At 40.5% G+C, this 21784-nt stretch overlaps 1 protein-coding gene across 2 annotated transcripts in view; it reads right to left on the bottom strand.

Annotated features, from left to right (window-relative positions):
* Window positions 1-21784, bottom strand: part of smarca2 (SWI/SNF related, matrix associated, actin dependent regulator of chromatin, subfamily a, member 2) — a 147217-nt gene that overhangs the window by 48786 nt on the left and 76647 nt on the right. For both annotated transcript variants that reach the window (XM_060907217.1, XM_060907218.1), the window contains exons 26-28: window positions 19526-19753; window positions 5655-5732; window positions 3594-3812 (exon numbers count right to left, since the gene is read on the bottom strand). In XM_060907217.1, coding sequence (XP_060763200.1) covers window positions 3594-3812; window positions 5655-5732; window positions 19526-19753 — 525 coding nt within the window. The remainder of the gene's footprint in view (window positions 1-3593; window positions 3813-5654; window positions 5733-19525; window positions 19754-21784) is intronic.

The raw sequence follows: 21784 nt of genomic DNA, 5'->3' as shown, positions 1-21784 counted from the left end.
TGAACACCCCTTTACAGGGCAACTGTTTTACTTTGTGCTAGTCTGCACCACAGGCAAGACAGCACTAGTAAAAAAAAAAAAATAGAACATGTACACAACATGTATTAGTGTAGCTTGGTATGAGAAAACAAAATATTCAAAAGTATCTATGAATAAAGGTAAAATACTGTTGCTGTCTTCAAAAGGGATATAATATCAGTATAATTTTGCATGATTCAACAATACAATATATACAAACTAGTGCTGTCAAGCGATTAAAATATTTAATTGTGATTAATGTCGCGACAGTCATAGATAACTCGCGATTACCGTATTTTCCGGACTATACGTCGCTCCGGAGTTTAAGTCGCATCAGCCAAAAAATGCATTATGAAGACGAAAAAAAACATATATACGTCGCACCGGACTATAAGTCGCACTTTTTTGAAGGGTTATTCTATCCATAGAATCTGTGATTGTATCTGATAAGCGGCACGTGGTTACTGCGCGACTGCATTGTTTATTTAATAAACGAACAGCTGAGCAGTGATAACGTGCCCTTTGCCCTGTAAGTAGCCTAGTCTGATTATTTTAAATATCTACTACTATCTTTAATACTATCACTATCGTTATTACTAATAGCCTATATTATTATTATTATAACTAATATTAGTAGCCTATTACTGATGCATTAATCAGTTTGCTTTTAGAATATTTTTACCGGTAGGGCTTATTATCGCCCCCTGGCTCTTTCATCTGTGTTATTAAAGCTGTAGTCATCATCGAGGAGTGTCATTCTTCATTTTTGTCGAATTTTATTTCATCAAATCAGAGGTCAAGTAGGCTATAGGTATATCATCTCCAAAGACAGGTACGGTAGTAAAAACAACCGTCTAGTGAAAAAAAAACAACAACAACCGCTTTTAAATCCCCTACTTAAATCCTTAAAATGAGTCATTTAACTCATGTCTTGTGTGATCTGATCTCCAATGGTGAAATAAACCGGTTGTGATGAGTACAGTCTGTTATTTTAGAAGATAAATGTAATATATAATTTAATATATAGACTAATAAAAATTAATATTTTATAATATAATATCACGACATATTACTGTCTGTAACTGTTTGTCACTAAAGCGTTTTCTAAGATCATAATGTCTGATATTATTATTATTATTATTATTATTATTTTACACACACAATAAGCGCATGTGCTTTAAGTTATAGTAAACCATCCCCCGCCTTTTTTTTCTTTTTTTTTGAGTCGCCGGACCCACCCACCTCCTGTGTTCCGGGACCTCCCACTTCACAAATTAAGCACTGCCTAAAATCACTACATAACTTATTTAAATAACTACAGGCCTATCATTAATAATAAAACACAGGTCAATCAAGTTTATCAAGCCGATGATTTCACTCCAAATCAGCAAATCCACTGAATTCCTCATCCTCGGTGTCGCTTCTGAACAACTCTGCCTCCAGCGGCAGATGAAGCGCCGTTTCCTCTTCTTCTGCGTGGCTGTCGTCAGACTCAGCATCAGCTCCAGTTATTCCGCGGTGAAAAAAAAAAAAAACATATATACGTCGCACCGGAGTATAAGTCGCATTGCCAGCCGAACCATGAAAAAAAGTGCGACTTATAGTCCGAAAAATACGGTAATCGCAATTTAATCACACATTTTTGTCACATAAAAAACCATTGTAATTCTCTTATCAGCATAAAAAAAGTGAATGGGCTTGCTTTGTACCAATGTTTTTTTTTATTGCAAAGCATAACACGTCTTGACACAGCCACTGCAAACTGAAACCTAAGCCGAGCACCGGCGCGGGGCTAGCAAGAGAACCATGAGTGAAATGATCTACTGTTTGAGTTAGTCTACAACTAAAGAGAGACAGGTTACACAGTGACGGTAGGCTTGACATGCTTGATTATAATATAAAGTACACTATTATATTAAGTTTAAGTTGTTCGTTGATAAATATTGCATTGAATCTGATCTTTACTGTTTCAGCTCACTTAACACATTTTGTACTTTTACACTTTCTGCCTGTTGATGCGTCGCGCTGTCCAATCAGAGGCGGCCAAATTTGCATATTACAGGAAGGATTTCTGGGATAGCATTGAGTTTACAGTTCAGAGGGATCTGGCTTCTTTAGACGCTGTCTTCTTAAAAAACTGAATAAATATTTAAAAAGAGCCAAATGAGCCAGTCTTTTGAACGGCTCTTTTCAAAGAACGGATCACAAAGATGCGAATCCCATCAAAGAGCCATAAATCCCATCTCTATTAGCGCGCCCTGCCCGCGCTGGTTCTTGGGGGGGGGCAGAGGACTCTGGCTGTGCGGGGCGTGGCATTACAGTCTAGCTGCTATCGGTTTTCTCACCAAAGTCTCTGTTCCAAGTTCCTGGCAGTTTCAAAAGTTTATGAAAAACCTACATCATGCCACAGAGAGTTAATCTCGCGATAAAAAAAAATTATCGCCGTTAAAATTGAGTCAAGTTAACGCGTTAATAACGTGACATTTTTGACAGCACTAATACAAACCTATACAATTTACCAATATATATATATATATATATATATATATATATATATATATATGCAACTCTAACAGTGACCGTCTTCATTTTTGTCCCCCTTGCGGACGCGCGATCTGTCGCCGTTGTTGGAGTCACGCTGGCTGCCGGGTTTGCCGAGATATGACAAAATTGTCTTTGTTTCCTTGGTGTTTTTGTCGGACTATTGCCCCGAAGAAACAATCCTCTTCTTGGGAGCCATGTTTGTTGTGCCGCATTGAATTCTGGGAGATGCATGGCGGAAACTGCCGAGGTAGTTGTCGGGTCCTCCCGGCGGGTATTAAAAGTGACGAAATCTTACATTGGAAAATGGCAACTGCCCTTATTTGGTAGTCGTCGCCTTTCATCGGTATTACGTAAATATTGCTCAACTTTGACCTGGAAAACGCAGTCAGGTTCGCGCGGCGCAGGTTTGAGTTTATTTACAGCGCCGCTAGTTTGCTAAAAATTGAGAACCATTGAATCCCGAGCCTGATTCTTTCATCCTGCAAAATTGCAGGTTGTTTAATTTTTCTTCTGCAATCTTGAAAATCATTCTGCAAAATGCAGACTAGCAGACGGGTATTTCGAACACTGATGGCCTTTAGTTACTTTAGCCAGTCTTATTAGTCTTACACTTTACACATACAAGTGCTACTTGTGAAAGTGTGAAAGTGAAGCTTAGGCTTAGTAAATCACACTGTAGGTTCTAAACTAATCTAGTTGTGTTGACCGCAACCTGGATTTGGGTAGCAATGTTTATCTAAATTACATATGTAGCACATTAAACCCATAAAACTGGCACGGCATATTATTTTGCTCATTTAAAAGAATCTATGCTCTGCATGCATCTATGCACTTTAGTAAATCCACCTGGTCAACAAATTTTTGCAGGTATTAACCCGTATGTCCACATTTTACTAAATCAATAGTTAGAGGTAAATGTTCACATCAAGACATGGACTACACTAGAGGCTAGGTCTGGAGACAGCAGGACATGCCAAAATCTTCACGATGCTAGTTTTTAATTAGTAAATTAGGCAAAAATTTGGCCTTACTCTCAGCCACTGTTTCTCAGTCAGCGCGTCACTGTAATCCACATCCCTGCGGTGGCGTGATCCGCGAGGGAACATCTTCTCTTTCTCTTCCTCGCAGGTGAGCCGCTCCACTTCAGCATCATCTTTGATGATCCAGGATGGTAGCTCATCCTCCTCCATCAGACGAGGCTTACGCTTAGGGTTACGCGCATCTTCGCGACGCCGATCCAGGTCCATGCGCTAAAGAGACCAGGTCCATTTTTATCATCATTTGCCAGTAAATTTATTAAAAAGCATTTTAAACTGCTATACAGTACCAGTCAAAAGTTTGGACAGACCTAATTCAATGGCTTTCTTTATTTGTATTAATTAAAAAAAAAAAAAGACACTTCATGTCTTATTACATTACTACAGTTGTGGAATAGGGCTATTTACTGTATTATTTACAGTTTGATCGAAAGAAAGAAAGAAAGAAAGAAAGAAAGAAAGAAAGAAAGAAAGAAAGAAAGAAAGAAAGAAAGAAAGAAAGAAAGAAAGAAAGAAAGAAAGAAAGAAAGAAAGAAAGAAAGAAAGAAAGAAAGAAAGAAAGAAAGAAAGAAAGAAAGAAAGAAAGAAAGAAAGAAAGAAAGAAAGAAAGAAAGAAAGAAAGAAAGAAAGAAAGAAAGAAAGAAAGAAAGAAAGAAAGAAAGAAAGAAAGAAAGAAAGAAAGAAAGAAAGAAAGAAAGAAAGAAAGAAAGAAAGAAAGAAAGAAAGAAAGAAAGAAAGAAAGAAAGAAAGAAAGAAAGAAAGAAAGAAAGAAAGAAAGAAAGAAAGAAAGAAAGAAAGAAAGAAAGAAAGAAAGAAAGAAAGAAAGAAAGAAAGAAAGAAAGAAAGAAAGAAAGAAAGAAAGAAAGAAAGAAAGAAAGAAAGAAAGAGAGAAAGAAAGAGAAGAGAGAAAGAAAGAAAGAAAGAAAGAGAGAAAGAGAGAAAGAAAGAAAGAAAAAGAAATTCCACTAATTAACTTTTGACGAGGCACAACTGTTAACTGAAAAGCATTCCAGGTACGACCTCAAGGTAAACGGTGGCTACTTTGAAGAATCTAAGGTGGTGTTTACATTAGACCGTATCCGTCTCGTTTTCGTCGCGGATGCACTGTCCGTTCACATTAAAACGCCGGGAAACGACTCCACAGGCGGAACAACTTGAATCCGCCAGGGCCCACGTATTCAACCCAGTTCGTATCTGATCCGGTGCTGTGTAAACATTGAGATACGAGGAAATGCAGTGCTGAGCTCTAGCTGACGTCATCATTGGACAACGTCACTGTGACATCCACCTTCCTGATTTGCTGGCGTTGTTCATGCCACGTTGGTCATGTGACGCGAGTGCTGAAAAACGGCGCGGACTTCATTTCCTGCTATTGTTTCCGCCTTGTATCACCTTTTTGTTTTTCATTAAAGAGTATAAAAGTATGAATATAATGCTTTGCCATTCTTAATGTTGTTCATGGTAAGATGCAAATACTGCCCATTGTGTAGTTATGATTGTCTTTAGGCTTGCCATCCTTCCACTTGCAAGTGGTGAGTGACTTGCGCACAGCGGCTCAGTCCCGAATCACTGCTCGTGCGCTTCACTCGCGCGCTCTGTGAGCTGCGCAGGGCCGGAGTGCGCACCCTCCAGAGGGCACTCGCTGTTCAGGGAGCGCAGCCGCTGAGGAGGAAGCGCTGAGCCGCACTGACACATTTCAACTTGCGTGCCGAATTAGTCATGTGATTAGCGTATCCGTGTATTGGCGTTGCTGTGTGAAAGCGAATCGTGTATTGGTGTTGCTGTGTGCACGCGAATCGTTTTAAAAACGTTAATCTGATGATCCGCTGATACGGTCTAATGTAAACACCACCTAAAATATGAAACTTTTTTTTAGTTTAACACATAATTCCATACATGTTCCATATGTTATTAGAAAATAGTCAAAATACAGAAAAGCCTATGAAAAAGAGTACGGGTGTCCAAACTTTTGACCGGTACTGTAGATAAAACTGAGGATAAATCAAGTGATGGTGTGTAATGGAGTAAGGGAAGTGACCATTGTGTCATTCTTACCATAAAAAGCTCAAATTCATCCTCATTGCGGGCAATCATTTGATTTAGCGTTTCATCATCTGGAACTTCATCTTCCTCCTGATATTACAACAAAATACACAAAGTTGTTTAAGTGAGAAAAACTCAGAAGACATTGTTCAGTTAATTCTGTTTATCCGGTAGTGTTTTAATGACTATAATGAAGCTCGAGGGCAAAATTACATTGTGGACACAAAATTATATGAACCCCACTGAACTGAACGGTGATGCAACAGGAAGATGGAACAGTTCCAGGGTCCCTGGATTGATCGTGAGCTTGGATTACTGTCTGTGTGGATTTTTACATATTCTGCATGATATGAAAAACCAGAGATTTCCTGAGATTCTCTGGGTTCTTCCCAACTCCCAAAAACAAGTTAGTTAGACTAGTTTCTTTAAATAGTCTAGAGAGACTTTGTACTGTCACATGACCCCATAGCAACGGTAACTATGCTGCCATGACAGGAGGGCACGCTTGTAGTGCTTCATTCAGACGAGTTAGTCGTTATTGGTCGGTATGGGACCTGCCTTTTTGGATGTGCAAATCGTTTTGAACGAAACGAAGACATCAGATTTTTTAATTTACCAAAAGTAATTCATCATCAGGGAAAAAAAAAAAAAAACTTGAGAAACTGCTCAACGTAGAAGGGAAAATGGGGCGAAATAAATAAATAAAAACACCATTCACTTGGTGTCGAACAGAGCAAAACCCTATGCTCACTTCATTTCCACAAAGGTAAGAATAAAATAAAGTAATTTCACAACTGCAGCAAGGTGCTCGTTCTTATACAGTGACGTGAACATGAGCAACACAGCAGCTCTGCATTGGCTAATCTTCACCGAGACTTAAAAAGTGCATTTACATTCGGGGGTCCTTCAGCACACGTTGTGCACGCACTTGGGACCCAGTCGTTATAGGAAACACCTGATGCTGATTTGAGCGTCAAGAATCATGTGTCAAGTAGGGCTGCACAATATATCGAAAAAGTATCGATATCGCGATATCATAGTTTGCGATACACATACCGCAAAAATTACTTAAATTTCGATAAAAGGCACATTTTTCTGTGCCGTCCAATCACATTTGAATGTCAACAAGCGCCGCGGGATAACTCCGCCCCCTACTGCAAAACAAGTAAAAGCCTCGTGGTGATGGCGGAAGGCGGGAGCAAGTGTGGTGAGACAAACTTGTGTGAGGAGGAACTGGTTTCCAAAAAAAAAAAAAAAATGCACGTCTGCTATTTGGAAGTACTTTGGATTCAGGAGGGATGACGTACTGCAAACTCAGGTACTTTGCAAGACATGTACCTATAAAACAGTGGTGGGGCGGCTCACTGGGACAAACACTGCTGTACAGAAGCATTAAAACATAAAACCGCGCTCTCTCTCTCTCTCACACACACACACACACACACTACCGCTTGCTCACTCACACACACTACTGCTCTCACTCTCGCTCTCTCACACACACCACTGCTCTCTCACCCGCATGTGTTATTAACAGATTGTGTTTGAGTTTATGGTGAACCTGTGTCGCTCACCTTCATCTCCCGGGAGCCGCTGAAATTGCCATTTTGAATGCTTTATGTTAATGTAATGTAGTTTTCAGTTTTTTGTTTACTTCAACTTAAGACATTTTCTGCTGCGCTCACAAAAATTAAGAGATTTAAAGATGATTGATGGACACCATTGCAGGTGTAGCCATGTTTTTCCAATAAAAAATAATGTTGGAATGGAAGCGATGCATTGTTTTTTTTTTTTTTTTTTAAATGCTAGATACAGGGCAGAACGGCGAGTAGAGGTAAGAAAAACATTATATATTTAATTATCGTGATACATATCGATATCGAGATATTCAGTCATGTTATCGAATATCGCATATTTTTCTGATATCGTGCAGCCCTAGTGTCAAGTATTCAGAGCCACGACAGCCCGAGCCAGGATAAAGCAATTACTAAAGATGAATGAATGAGTGAAATCAAATCACTAAATTCAGCTGAAATTGCAGGCCACTCTTGCACGTCTCCTCAAGACCTCTTGAGGATCAGAAAATGGGCAATCAATTCAAAGTACAGTTGTTCTTGTTGAGAGCTGAACACTGACATGGTCTGTAATTTCATGGACAAAATGTAGTACATTTCACACTCGAGAATAATGATCAGAACTAGCGCCCAGGCATCAAAATGCCTTAAAATGATTCTAACACGATATTGTGAGAAAAGTGAAACGCTACCCCTATAACCACAATCATCAAAATTCACATCTTCCACAAAATGGTTACTAATGGGATCCGCTCCCTACCAATGACCGCTCTGTGTCTCTGACTCTTAGCACTCTCTACCACGAAAGGACCACTCAAAAATCACTGGCAAAAAGAAACTGTTCATTTGAAATTTACTTACCAGTCCCAATCTGTTGCCTGAAAACATGTTGCATAAAAAGTGGTTTATTACAAACTTTTGACTGGTGGAAAAAGGTACACCATGTGCACATTAAATACAAAACGGAGAGAGAAATTAGTCAGCAACTATTTTGTTGAAAGGTCATTATAATACTGTGTCATGAACTTAAAGGAGAACTGAAGGCAAATTTATCATCAAAATTCTCTCTCATCTCATTATCTCTAGCCGCTTTATCCTTCTATAGGGTCGCAGGCAAGCTGGAGCCTATCCCAGCTGACTACGGGCGAAAGGCGGGGTACACCCTGGACAAGTCGCCAGGTCATCACAGGGCTGACACATAGACACAGACAACCATTCACACTCACATTCACACCTACGGTCAATTTAGAGTCACCAGTTAACCTAACCTGCATGTCTTTGGACTGTGGGGGAAACCGGAGCACCCGGAGGAAACCCATGCGGACACGGGGAGAACATGCAAACTCCGCACAGAAAGGCCCTCGCCGGCCACGGGGCTCGAACCCGGACCTTCTTGCTGTGAGGCGACAACGCTAACCACTACACCACCGTGCCGCCCAAATTCTATTTCTCTCATTTTATTAAATATAGGAATGCTATTCTGTCATTGCTATAGCAAGTTATGAGTGTTTGAAATATGCTATGTAATATATCAGTCCATATGTCAAAGCAATGGCCGTAAACGAGATTCGCAGAGACATCGTAGGACGGAAGTAAAACGTACAGCGGAAACCAAAGTGACCAACATCTGCCAACGTTGTCAAAAGACGCGCGCGCCCTCTTTCGAATGCTGACGTAATCAAGCCGGAAGTTTTGCTTGTTTTGATAGCAATCAGAAAAGTTTGAAAAAAGTAGGCAGTGATTGTCATTTAAACTCGTTTTTGTGCAATACTTCGTTGGTAAAACGGTTTTCAAATCATTAGCTTTCTTTTGTTTCAGACATGTAAAAGTTTTTTCCTTTACCTGACATGTTTCGACGGTGTAACTTCTGTCTTCATCAGAGGGTCACCCGGATGTTGGTGTGTGACGTGCTTTTATAATCAGCTGATGTTACGGAGGTGTGACCTCCCTGTCAATATTGACCGGTCGGTCACACCTCCCGCTGTCAGTGTTGCCCCCTCAGGACGGCGCTCCAGGTGTGGGAGAGCATGTATGCCCGCTCATCCCTGTTTATTGTTCTTGGGCTACGCTTTCTGATTTCTATTGACTCCTTAATCCAACGGTGGTATCTGTTGTTCTCTTGCTGTATGATTTGAGCATTGTCCCAGTCCATTACATGATTTTCCCTTCTGCAGTGGTCTGTTATTGCTGATTTGAGGTTCTCTTGCGTGGCTTTATCTTTTCGTGCTCGTTTGTCTCTGTTCTGTTTCTTTTTCACATTCCTTTTTATGTTCCTTTTTTCGTGTACTAAACCTCCTTCCTGTCTCCCCAATGTAGGTTTTATTGCATGACAGGCATGGTATTTCATATATGACATTACATTTATTGTGTTGGTCGATTTTGTCCTTAGGGTGAACTAGTAGCTGTCGTAGTTTGGTGTGTGGTTTCACGGGTGTTTGTATGTTGTGTTTTTTCATGGCTCTTTGGATTTGTTCTGTAACTCCTCTTACATACGGTACAGTCACTACTGCTTTGCTTTCCTGTTTTTGGGTTGTCTTCCTTTTTCCGTCTGTCTCTTTTCTTTTGTTTTCACTTGTTGTGCACCTTTGTGTATGGCCCATGGTGGATATTGACATGTGATCAGAGCTTGCCGTATGTGTTGTTCTTCTGTTGCGCGTTCTGTGGGGTCGGTTATGATTGCTGCACGTTCGTAGAGTGTTCTGACAGCTGACGGTTTGTGTGCGATGGGGTGTTCAGACGTCCAGAGCAGATGTTGATCAGTGTGTGTCGGTTTTCTGTAGATTGTTATTTTGATGTCTCCGTAGTCTGTGTGGTGAATTTTTATGTCCAAAAACGCTATTGATTTTTCTGTTTCCTCTTCGTGCGTGAATTTTATGTTGCCGGTGTGGTCTATAGAGTTGAGGTGATCAGTCAATTGTTGGGTGCGTCCGACTTTCACTTTCTCTAGGATGTCATCTACATACCTCCTCCATAATGTGGGCCTGCATTCTTCTGGGGCAGATGTAATAGCCTCTCTTTCGAGGTGTTCCGTGAAGAAGCCGCACATTATGGCGGAGAGTGGGTCCCCCATCGCAAACCCCTCCTTCTGCCTGTATATTGTTCCGCAGAACTGCGGATGTGTGACCGACCGGTCAATATTGACAGGGAGGTCACACCTCCGTAACATCAGCTGATTATAAAGGCACGTCACACACTAACATCCGGGTGACCCTCTGATGAAGACGGAAGTTACACCGTCGAAACATGTCAGGTAAAGGAAAAAACTTTTACATGTCTGAAACAAAAGAAAACTAATGATTTGATTTAAGAAGAAGACATAATGAACGTAACATATTTATAAAATAGTTTTCAAAATGGCGGCACTGACACCTGGCTGACACTTGACGTTTCGAAGTCTCACACAAGTCTCGTGAAGATAGCGCGGATAAGCGATGCCTGCCGTGGACCAAACGAACTAAATTCAACACGGCTAAAAAACGAATAGGCCAATAAGTATAATATTTAATTGCTATTAGTTGCCAATACAAGTCACGATATACTGTAAGGTTACTAAAACAGAAAACGTAATTGAATAACACGTTAATTAAGAAATTAAGCAAGTTTAAAAATGACTTCAGTTCTCCTTTAAACAAAATGACCGTATTATAAATGGGCTGTCATTTTAGCTGGGCATGGTTGTGTGCGCTGCAATATCTGAAAAGGGTGCAGAAAATGACAGCACTTGAATACTAAGAGCTGCTCCGAGAGCCTGCAGCTGGATCATGGACTTGTCACGACTAATGCCAGCTTCTTTACAAGTGGAAATCATCAGCTAGCAATCAATCCCATAGGGTAAAGTTTACACATTAATAGGAAAGGAGAATGTTTTAACAGGTCTGTTCACCTTTTCTCATTCATTAGTTTATGTTGCTGCTGCTCTGTCCCTCCCCATTTCTGCTAAACTCGCAGATAAATTGGAAATATTTTCTCAGAATAGATTAAGAAATCAAATGACATACATCTAGGAACATATTTGGGTATGAGAAACACTGACAGAGTGTAATCCGGTGTTAAATTGTATAGTCATGCAATGAAATATTTAACAGTTATTCCACGAAATCGAGTCGTACATGAGCTGACAGCTGATGAGGCACGTAGCGTGTATGAGCCGTGTATGATGAGACTGAGTGGAATAGCCGTTTTATTCCATCCACATTTCACTGGATTTTGAGAAACGGAGCTTTTTGATTTTTTTGCAAATTCAATAAATAAAAACTTTATACAAGACATCTGACAAAATCATTTCCGTTTAGAATTTAAACAAACCGGCGAAATGACGGTAGCAATGTGTGAAAAATGCTATAATAATAATAATAATTATTATTATTATTCTTGGAAAGAAGAAGAAGAAGAAAAAAGTTCTTACCATCAAATACTTTTATTACTTTTTTTTTTTTTGTGTGTGTGTGTGTGGGGGGGGGGGGGGGGGGGATGTTACCGAGTAGAGTTTTTATTTCGTCCTCCGTTGGTTCAGCAACAAGCTCCGCCATTTTGTTTTTCTCTACTCAAGGTATATGAGTTGATATCCTAGTAGTAGAGTAGCCAATCAGAGTGTACGACTGCTCATATCCAGTGAATGTGGATAGAATAAGTTTATTTTTATAGCGCTTTTAACAGACATTGTCACAAAACAGCTTTACAGAATTTTAGTGATTTTAAACATGAGCTAATTTTATCCCTAGTCTATCCCTACTGAGCAAACCTGTGGTGATTGTGGCAAGGAAAAACTCCCTCAGACGACAGGAAGAAACCTCGAGAGGAACCAGACTCAAAAGGGAACCCATCCTCATTTGGGTGATTAGAATAATTATATTTATTATGTGGATTGGGGGGAGATGATGATGATGATGATTATCCACCTACTTCGGTGGCCACAAAATATACACTACACATTCACAAATGAAAAACGAATGAAATAATCAAACAAAGAATCAATAAAAGAAAAAACTGAACAGCCTTCAACCTTCATATAATAGTAGATGACATGGTCAAATAATGAAACCTGAATTTCTCAACCTCTGTCTCCAGTTTCATACTCTTCCCTTCTCCCCTCCTTTTTCACTCGATGCTTGTTTATTAAACAGGCTCATTGAGATATTGCTTTTACATGTGCATTCAGTCGTCCTATTTGCTTTACAGTACATGCAGCACACGATGACACACATTAATATAATAAGAATACAATACCATGGTATGATGAAAAATCTCTATAGACCCCTTTCACTGACGTCACCCGAAACCGGAAGTAAACAGACCCTGCGCCATTTTGGAAGACCAACAAACTCGTGATTAGGGGAAATAACGGCAGCGGTATGTGAACCCACGAGAATAAAGTGGAGTGGCAAACGACTTAAACAAATCTGAGCTGTTTTATTTATGATTTATTGGCCCAACAGTAGACTTGAAAGAAACCTGTGTGAGACTTGGCAAAAAACTGTGGATATAATGGATAAGTCTGTGCATGATCTGCGGACACTCTGAGGTAAGCAAACGCAAGAAATTCAGATTTAAAACATGCTAAATTGGCCCCAAGTTGATAACTGTATGAGGAGCAAGCCTCCCAGACTTCTACAACTTAATAATAATAATTTAGGATGGTTTGGGGCTTGCTCGCTGCTGCCAGGTTGGTTGTTGAGTAGCCTGACTGTTTTTTTTTTTTTTTCCTTGCGTGTGCCATGTGGTATCATTGTTGACACGAGGTTGTTTTTTGAACATGCCAATGCGAACACGATTTCCCCTGATGAGTTATGACTTCAGACGCGATGCGTGTGTGGAGGTGTGGAGCCCGCGTGATGTGTGTAAGATAGGCTTCTCATGTGTTTGGAGATCCGCGCTCCGAGACAAGCGCAAGCACCCCCCCAGGGAAAAAAGGGACCCCCCAAAAATATCGGCATAGTTCGAACACTGAGTGTAGGCACTGGGTGTAAACAACAAATAGTTTACAATGTCTGGGTAGCAAACAGATGGCAGAATTGGTGTCAGGTCCTCCTTATGTTTCCATTCTCCCTTGCCCCGAGCCTTATCATATGGGTCAAACCCATCAATCACAGCCAGTTTCTCCACATACCGTGCCCTTTCTGCAACTGGTACTCACATAACCAGAATTATCATCCATCGTGTCACTTTACTCTCGCTCGTACTTTGTTTTACATTGTGAGTGCATGTACTTGGTCTTCCAATATGGCGCCTAACAAAATCTCGCGGCGCGGTGATGTCATGTGAAAGGGGTCTATAGGTTTGAGACTGTGGAGGGTATGTGACGCTGTGTATATGGTACAGAGTTATTATATACAACTCTGTACTGCAGGGCTGAGTAATCAACATGTTGCGTTGTACTGTTTATATTTACTGGTCGTAATAAAAGAAAAAGAAAAAAGATAGAAAACATTTTGTTTTGGTTATGACACAAACTCTACATGACATGCTTACATGCACAGAGAGCATAAAGAAGTTTATAGATAAACTCTAAGAACATTTTTTTGAGAAGTCTAATTACAGAATACTAGGGGTGGCACGGTTCACAAAAGTCACGGTTCGGTACGTATTGCGGTTTGAGGTCTGCGGTTCGGTACGTATTGCGGTTTTTTTTTTTTTTTTAAATCTTAAGTACTCTGTATTTGGGTATATAGCCTACTATTTACCTTAAGTAAACATAGTTTAGGATACAGCATTTAAGAGAGGTTAAAATTATAGTTACAATGAAATAATCATGCACAAACTGAGTTTGAGTTGACATAAGCACATTTTATGAACAATCTCTGATGAAAAGCCAGGTAGTATTTTGAAACAGCAAGAGGGAAGACATGGATGATTTCAACAGCTTTTTTTATAATATTTATTCATGTTATTTTATTAATAATATTTATTAATTTTACTTAACTGTTAAAGACATGCTCTAAACCATCCAGTTTGCCATGAGACTTGCAAGTTCAGCCCCCTGTACACAGTGACCCACACAGCATCCCTACATAGCCTACAGACACTTGACTGTCACCCCGGACTTTTCCCCCAAACAAATTTATACCGTAGGTAATTTAGCGGGATGCCATTCATGTCAAATGAAAATGGCTCCAAGCGCAACACTCTGAAAAGTTAAAAAATTTATTTCTGGTAATAAAAGGCGAAAATTTTATTAAGCGACCTTCCAGTGAACCTGATGCCATGTTCACTCAGTCTGCCGATAATGAATGAATGGGAAGAGAATGAAATCAATAAAAATACATAATTAACTCGATAAAACAAAATGAACACGTAATAAATTCATTTTTATTTATTAATAATTAATAAATAGTTTATAAACAACTCATTATTACGAGAAAACAAACTTTATCATCTTAATGAGAACAGTCACCAGGAGATGGCATATCCCCCCAGCCCCCACATGAAACCTCTCTCCAAATTTTCCTAAGTTGAATTGGTTGCCATGGAAATACGGGGGGAAAAAAATCAATCACCACAGGAATACGAAAATGTCAAAAAGGCACAACTCCCTCTAGTCACTTAACATAACTGTCAGGTTTCGCGAAATAATTCCTGATAGTTTGAGTTATGCTCTGGAAACTAAAATGTTTACAGATGGATAGAGCGAAAGCTACATCCCCCTGTACGATATGCCAGGGGGATAAAAATTAACTTGTTCTCATGAGAAAAACAGCATAAAGTTTTGCAAGCATGGACACTCTTGACTTCCATAATAAATATTTTGACAGTGACACAATTTTTGTAATTTTGCATCTGTACACCATCACAAAGTGGTTTCTGCCATCTCTGTTTTTTTTTTTTCAGAAAATGATGGCCTCTTTTACTTGCATCGATACCTCTTTGGACTGCATATTGAGATGAACAGCTGCCAAACGTAAATTCAACACTAGGAATCAGCTCCAGACCTTTAATCTCCTTAAATCGGTCATGAAATGAGGAAACGGGCCATAATTGGCCATAAAACTGCTTATGAATCAGTTGGCTGAATACTTTTGAACCTGTGAAAATGGATGGACTACGTAAAAATAGCTGTAATTCATAAATGGTTAATGCGATATACTGTATATCTTTATAAACCTCCTTGAATTAAAGCTGAAAGTTTACACTTCAATAACATCTTGATCGCGTCATTCCAAATCCACTGTGGTGGCGTACAGGGGCAAAAGCATAAAAAAAATATGTCGGACCTACCTGACTGTATTACTGCAAGCTCGTAAGAAATTCATTCAGGATTTACAGATTTAATTATACACAGGTGACCTGTGACAGAACAGTCATTTCAATGGAAGGTTAAAGTATGCTGACTGTGGAATGTATATTTAGCTTACAAGTTATTACACTTTCTGCAGACCTTAAGTCAAACAACACTAACAGGAAATTAATTAAATACACTTGGAGAGTAATCAAGCTTTAAAACTGATACTGCCCTCATTTAGATCTGCAATGAGATACAAAGTGTGTGTGAGAGAGAGAGAGGCAGTGAGGTACATTGTTAGAGTGTAGAAAAAGTGCAAAGTTTTACATGTTCATTAACACAATGTGTTAAACACTACGATATGGCCACTTATGTATCAGTTAGCAGCTTTCCTAATACAAGATCAACTGTGATCTACTGCTCACTTACAGCGAGTTTGTGAACCCTTTAGAATTTTCTATATTTCTGCATAAATATGACCTAAAACATCATCAGATTTTCACACAAGTCCTAAAAGTAGATAAAGAGAACCCAGTTAAACAAATGAGACAAAAATATTATACTTGGTCATTTATTTATTGAGGAAAATGATCCAATATTGCATATCTGTGAGTGGCAAAAGTATGTGAACCTTTGCTTTCAGTATCTGGTGTGACCCCCTTGTGCAGCAATAACTGCAACTAAACGTTTGCGGTAACTGTTGATCAGTCCTGCACACCGGCTTGGAGGAATTTTAGCCCATTCCTCCGTACAGAACAGCTTCAACTCTGGGATGTTGGTGGGTTTCCTCATATGAACCGATCGCTTCAGGTCCTTACACAACATTTCAATTGGATTAAGGTCAGGACTTTGACTTGGCCATTCCAAAACATTAACTTTATTCTTCTTTAACCATTCTTTGGTAGAACGACTTGTGTGCTTAGGGTCGTTGTCTTGCTGCATGACCCACCTTCTCTTGAGGTTCAGTTCATGGACAGATGTCCTGACATTTTCCTTTAGAATTCGCTGGTATAATTCAGAATTCATCGTTCCATCAATGATGGCAAGCCGTCCTGGCCCAGATGCAGCAAAACAGGCCCAAACCATGATACTACCACCACCATGTTTCACAGATGGGATAATGTTCTTATGCTGGAATGCAGTGTTTTCCTTTCTCCAAACATAACGCTTCTCATTTAAAGGAACAGTCCACCGTACTTCCATAATGAAATATGCTCTTATCTGAATTGAGACGAGCTGCTCCGTACCTCTCCGAGCTTTGCGCGACCTCCCAGTCAGTCAGACGCAGTCAGACGCGCTGTCACTCCTGTTAGCAATGTAGCTAGGCTCAGTATGGCCAATGGTATTTTTTGGGGCTGTAGTTAGATGCGACCAAACTCTTCCGCGTTTTTCCTGTTTACATAGGTTTATATGACCAGTGATATGAAACAAGTTCAGTTAAAAAATTGAAACGTAGCGATTTTCTATGCTATGGAAAGTCCGCACTATAATGACAGGCGTACTAACACCTTCTCCGCGCTTTGGCAGCACATTGATATGGAGCTCAGATATCAATGCGCTTCCGAAGCGCGCAGAAGGTGTTAGTACGCCTGTCATTATAGTGCGGACTTTCCATAGCATAGAAAATCGCCACGTTTCAATTTGTCTAACTGAACTTGTTTCATATCACTGGTCATATAAACCTATGTAAACAGGAAAAACGCGGAAGAGTTTGATCGCATCTAACTACAGCCCCAAAAAATACCATTGGCCATACTGAGCCTAGCTACATTGCTAACAGGAGTGACAGCGCGTCTGACTGACTGGGAGGTCGCACAAAGCTCGGAGAGGTACGGAGCAGCTCGTCTCAATTCAGAGAATAACATATTTCATTATGGAAGTACGGTGGACTGTTCCTTTAACAAATTATTTGCATTAAGTAGCAACTACTAAGTCGAAATCAGCATCAATGTGGTATCCAGGATAGCTTGTTAAACTTTTCCACACTACATGTAAGTTTGGAGAAAAGCAAAGGTCATCTTTCTTCTTCTTCTTTTTAATTCCAGAAGTACTGTCCGATTGTCAGCAACAGATTAGAGGAAGACAGAAGTGCTGTCCTTAATAGAATTGCCCGACCTCAATCAAAGTCAACCGACCTGAACCCGATCAAGGTTTTCTGGGAGGACTGATATTGAAAGGTTGGACAGATAAATAGCGAGAGGTCTTGCGAAAGGCAGTGCACAGCATCTGAGCATTAGAATGCCTGGAAAAACTAACTGTTCAGAAGAATATTTTCTTTGGATGAATGTTTAGTTTGTTTTTCAGCTACCATAGATAAAGGGAATTTTAATATAAAGTTATAGCAAACTGACAAACAGCCAAATTTATTAAAAATTGTTTCAGAGGATAAAAGAGTATTGTTGAATATGTATAACCATCATTTTTTTTTTATACTTGAATTCAAATCCTTTACAGTCAAAGAATGCCTGAAGTCTGGACCCCTGGACATCACCAGATACTGAGTTTCCTCCCTTGAGATGCTTTCCCAAGCCTTTACTAAAGCTGCCTTCAGTTACTGTTTGTGGGTTTCTGCCTTCAGTAAGTGAAAAGAACGTTCAATTAGGTTGGCTGACTCAGCCATTTACAACTCTTGCTTTCGCGGTATGTTTTGGGTCATTATCCATCTGTATTGCAATGTGCCTTATCGGTTTTGCAGCACTTGCCTGAATCTGAGCAGATTCAGTGCAGGTCTGACGTAGCAGATCCTGCTATTGTTGAAAGTCAATGCCTACAAGCAGTGAGAGACTTACCACTTGGTGTTTTCTTCACATATGAAATGGAGTAAAAACTTATGCTCACTCATCTCATCTCATCATCTCTAGCCGCTTTATCCTGTTCTACAGGGTCGCAGGCAAGCTGGAGCCTATCCCAGCTGACTACGGGCGAAAGGCAGGGTACACCCTGGACAAGTCGCCAGGTCATCACAGGGCTGACACATAGACACAGACAACCATTCACACTCACGGTCAATTTAGAGTCACCAGTTAACCTAACCTGCATGTCTTTGGACTGTGGGGGAAACCGGAGCACCCGGAGGAAACCCACGCGGACACGGGGAGAACATGCAAACTCCGCACAGAAAGGCCCTCGCCGGCCACGGGGCTCGAACCCGGACCTTCTTGCTGTGAGGCGACAGCGCTAACCACTACACCACCGTGCCGCCCTTAATGGCAATCCAGTTTTTATAAATCCAATTAAAACACAGACTTCATTTTTCTATTATTTGAATAAATACAGCAGGCCCAGTTCAAAAAGGTGGTGACTACTGTAGATCGCAATCTGCTGATGAAAGGATGCTTTTACAACATTCAACATAACTGATCTTTGGTGGGTTTCCCAAAAGCCTCTTAACACCAAGAGCATCTTAACAAGGAGACAGAGTGTTCATTGTGTTGCTCGCTCTACTGTTTAATGATGATCTTTGTACTACGATGCTTTTGGGAAATCTGCAGTCGCCTGTTTAAGGCTCGACTCAAAAGTTCCATGATGCCATCTCAGGACAAGGTCACAATCCCAAATATGCCAAGGGCCCTCAAATTCATAAACAACGTTATCAGGCTAATTTCCTGCAAATAAACAAAATATTCGAGCAACACATCCTCAGCACTACCAGCGTGTGCAGAGTCCTCAGGGAAAGTCTTTTGAATAACTTGAGCACAACCAAGTAGAATTGTGGCCTGTACTTTTGCGGCATACCGAAACGTTTGTGTGTCTCACATATCTGCATTAGGAAGACTCTTCTTAAAGCATTTAAGCAGGTTTCACTCCATTTTTTTTTTTTTAAGATTTTTTTTGGGCTTTTTTCACCTTTATTGGATAGGACAGTGTAGAGACAGGACAGGAAATGAGCGGTAGAGAGAGACGGGGAGGGATCGGGAAATGACCTCGGGTCGGAATCGAACCCGGGTCCCCGGATTTATGGTATGGCGCCTTAGCCACCTGAGCCACGATGCCCCCAGGTTTCACTCCATTTTAATGCTAATGGAATGTACATAATTACACATTGCAATGTAAAATGGCCACATGGTTGTTTCTTTGCTGGTTTCCTGTTCGCTTACCTCGTTCTGCTCCTCATGTTCCAGGATGGCCTGTAGGAAAGCCCTGCGCTCGTGACTAGAAGATTTCTGGTCGAACATGCCAGCCTGGATGACCTTCTGGTCAACGTTGAGCTTATATTTGGCAGCAGCGAGGATCTTCTCTTCTACACTATTGACGGTGCAGAGACGCAGCACACGCACCTCGTTCTGCTGTCCGATTCGGTGAGCGCGGTCCTGAGCCTGCAAATCCTAAAGACAGAAAGATCATTCCGCAGAGTGAGTGCAACCATTATTTTTAGTCAGTGCCATAAAACCCAACACCTTATGTTTGATTTGTTTCAAAATGACTTTTTCATGAAGTTTTCATTTTACTGTAAAACTTACAACTATTTTAACATTCATATTCATAATCAAAGGGATTCTGTTCAGATCATTTTCACATGAGGGTGTTTTAAATATATGTAATACATAACCGTTTTAAGTTCCTGTCATATTTTTCCCTGATTTTCTCCCTAATTTAGTCATAGCCAATTCCCACCCACTAGACATCTTTCCCCAATCATACCGCAGCTACCAACCAGGAAGAGTGAATATTAATCACATGCTTTCTCCAAGGTACATGACACCAGCTGACAGCATCTTTCCAAACTGCTGCTCATGCAATGTCAGGGGTGAAGTAACACGCTTGGAGGAAAGGGCACGTCCATGTGCATGAGCTCACAAATGCACAAGATTAGCCAGTGTTGCTGTAAATGCTGCCCATCCATACACATCTTCCCATCAGAAGGATATAAAAGCATGTCAAGGGGCATGATTGTATAACTCTGATTCCAAAAAGTTGGGACACTGGGTAAAAAGTGAATAAAAATAGAATGCAAATCATTTTCAACTTGTATTCGAATGTATACAAAAAGATAAGAGATTTAAAGTTCAAACTGATAAACCTCACTGTTTTGTTTTTTTTTAATAAATATACACTCGTTCTGAATTTGGTGCCTGCAACACATTCCAAAAAAGGTGGGACAGGGGCATGTTTACCACTGTATTACATCACCTTTTCTTTTAACAACACTCGGTAAACATTTGGGAACTGACGACAGCAACTGTTCAAGTTTTGAACGTGAAATTCTTTCCCATTCTTTCTTCACATATGACTTCAATTGCTTCAAGGAACAGTCCACCGTACTTCCATAATGAAATATGCTCTTATCTGAATTGAGACGAGCTGCTCCGTACCTCTCCGAGCTTTGTGCGACCTCCCAGTCAGTCAGACGCAGTCAGACACGCTGTCACTCCTGTTAGCAATGTAGCTAGGCTCAGTATGGCCAATGGTATTTTTTGGGGCTGTAGTTAGATGCAACCAAACTCTTCCGCGTTTTTCCTGTTTACATAGGTTTATATGACCAGTGATATGAAACAAGTTCAGTTACACAAATTGAAACGTGGCGATTTTCTATGCTATGGAAAGTCCGCACTATAATGACAGGCGTACTAACACCTTCCGCGCGCTTCGGCAGCACATTGATACGGAGCTCAGATATCAATGCGCTGCCGAAGCGCGCAGAAGGTGTTAGTACGCCTGTCATTATAGTGCGGACTTTCCATAGCATAGAAAATTGCTACGTTTCAATTTGTGTAACTGAACTTTGTTTCATGTCACTGGTCATATAAACCTATGTAAACAGGAAAAACGCGGAAGAGTTTGGTTGCATCTAACTACAGCCCCAAAAAATACCATTGGCCATACTGAGCCTAGCTACATTGCTAACAGGAGTGACAGCGCGTCTGACTGACTGGGAGGTCGCGCAAAGCTCGGAGAGGTACGGAGCAGCTCGTCTCAATTCAGATAAGAGCATATTTCATTATGGAAGTACGGTGGACTGTTCCTTTAATAGTCCGGGATCTCCGTTATTGCATTTTGTGCTTCATAATACACCACACATTTTTCAATCGGTGACCAGTCTAGACTACAGGCAGACCAGTTTAGCACATGCACTCTTACTACATAGCCATTCTGTTAGAACATGTGCATAATGTGGCTTTGCACGGTGTTGCTGGAATAAACAGGGACGACCTTAAAAAAAAAAGATGCCATCCGGATGGCAGGTGCCTTCACACATGTGCAAGTTACCCATGTCATGGGCACTAACACACCCCCATACCATCACAAATACTGGCTTTTGAATTCTGATGCTGGTCAACAATCTGGATGGTCCTTTTCCTCTTTAGCCTGGAGGAAACAACGTCCATGATTTCCAAAATCACGAAATGTGGACTCGG

Source organism: Neoarius graeffei, chromosome 24 (assembly GCF_027579695.1).
Source record: "Neoarius graeffei isolate fNeoGra1 chromosome 24, fNeoGra1.pri, whole genome shotgun sequence".
NCBI lineage: Eukaryota > Metazoa > Chordata > Actinopteri > Siluriformes > Ariidae > Neoarius > Neoarius graeffei.
The sequence above is the reverse complement of the archived record's forward strand: the minus strand, read 5'-3'. Positions and strand labels throughout refer to the sequence as shown.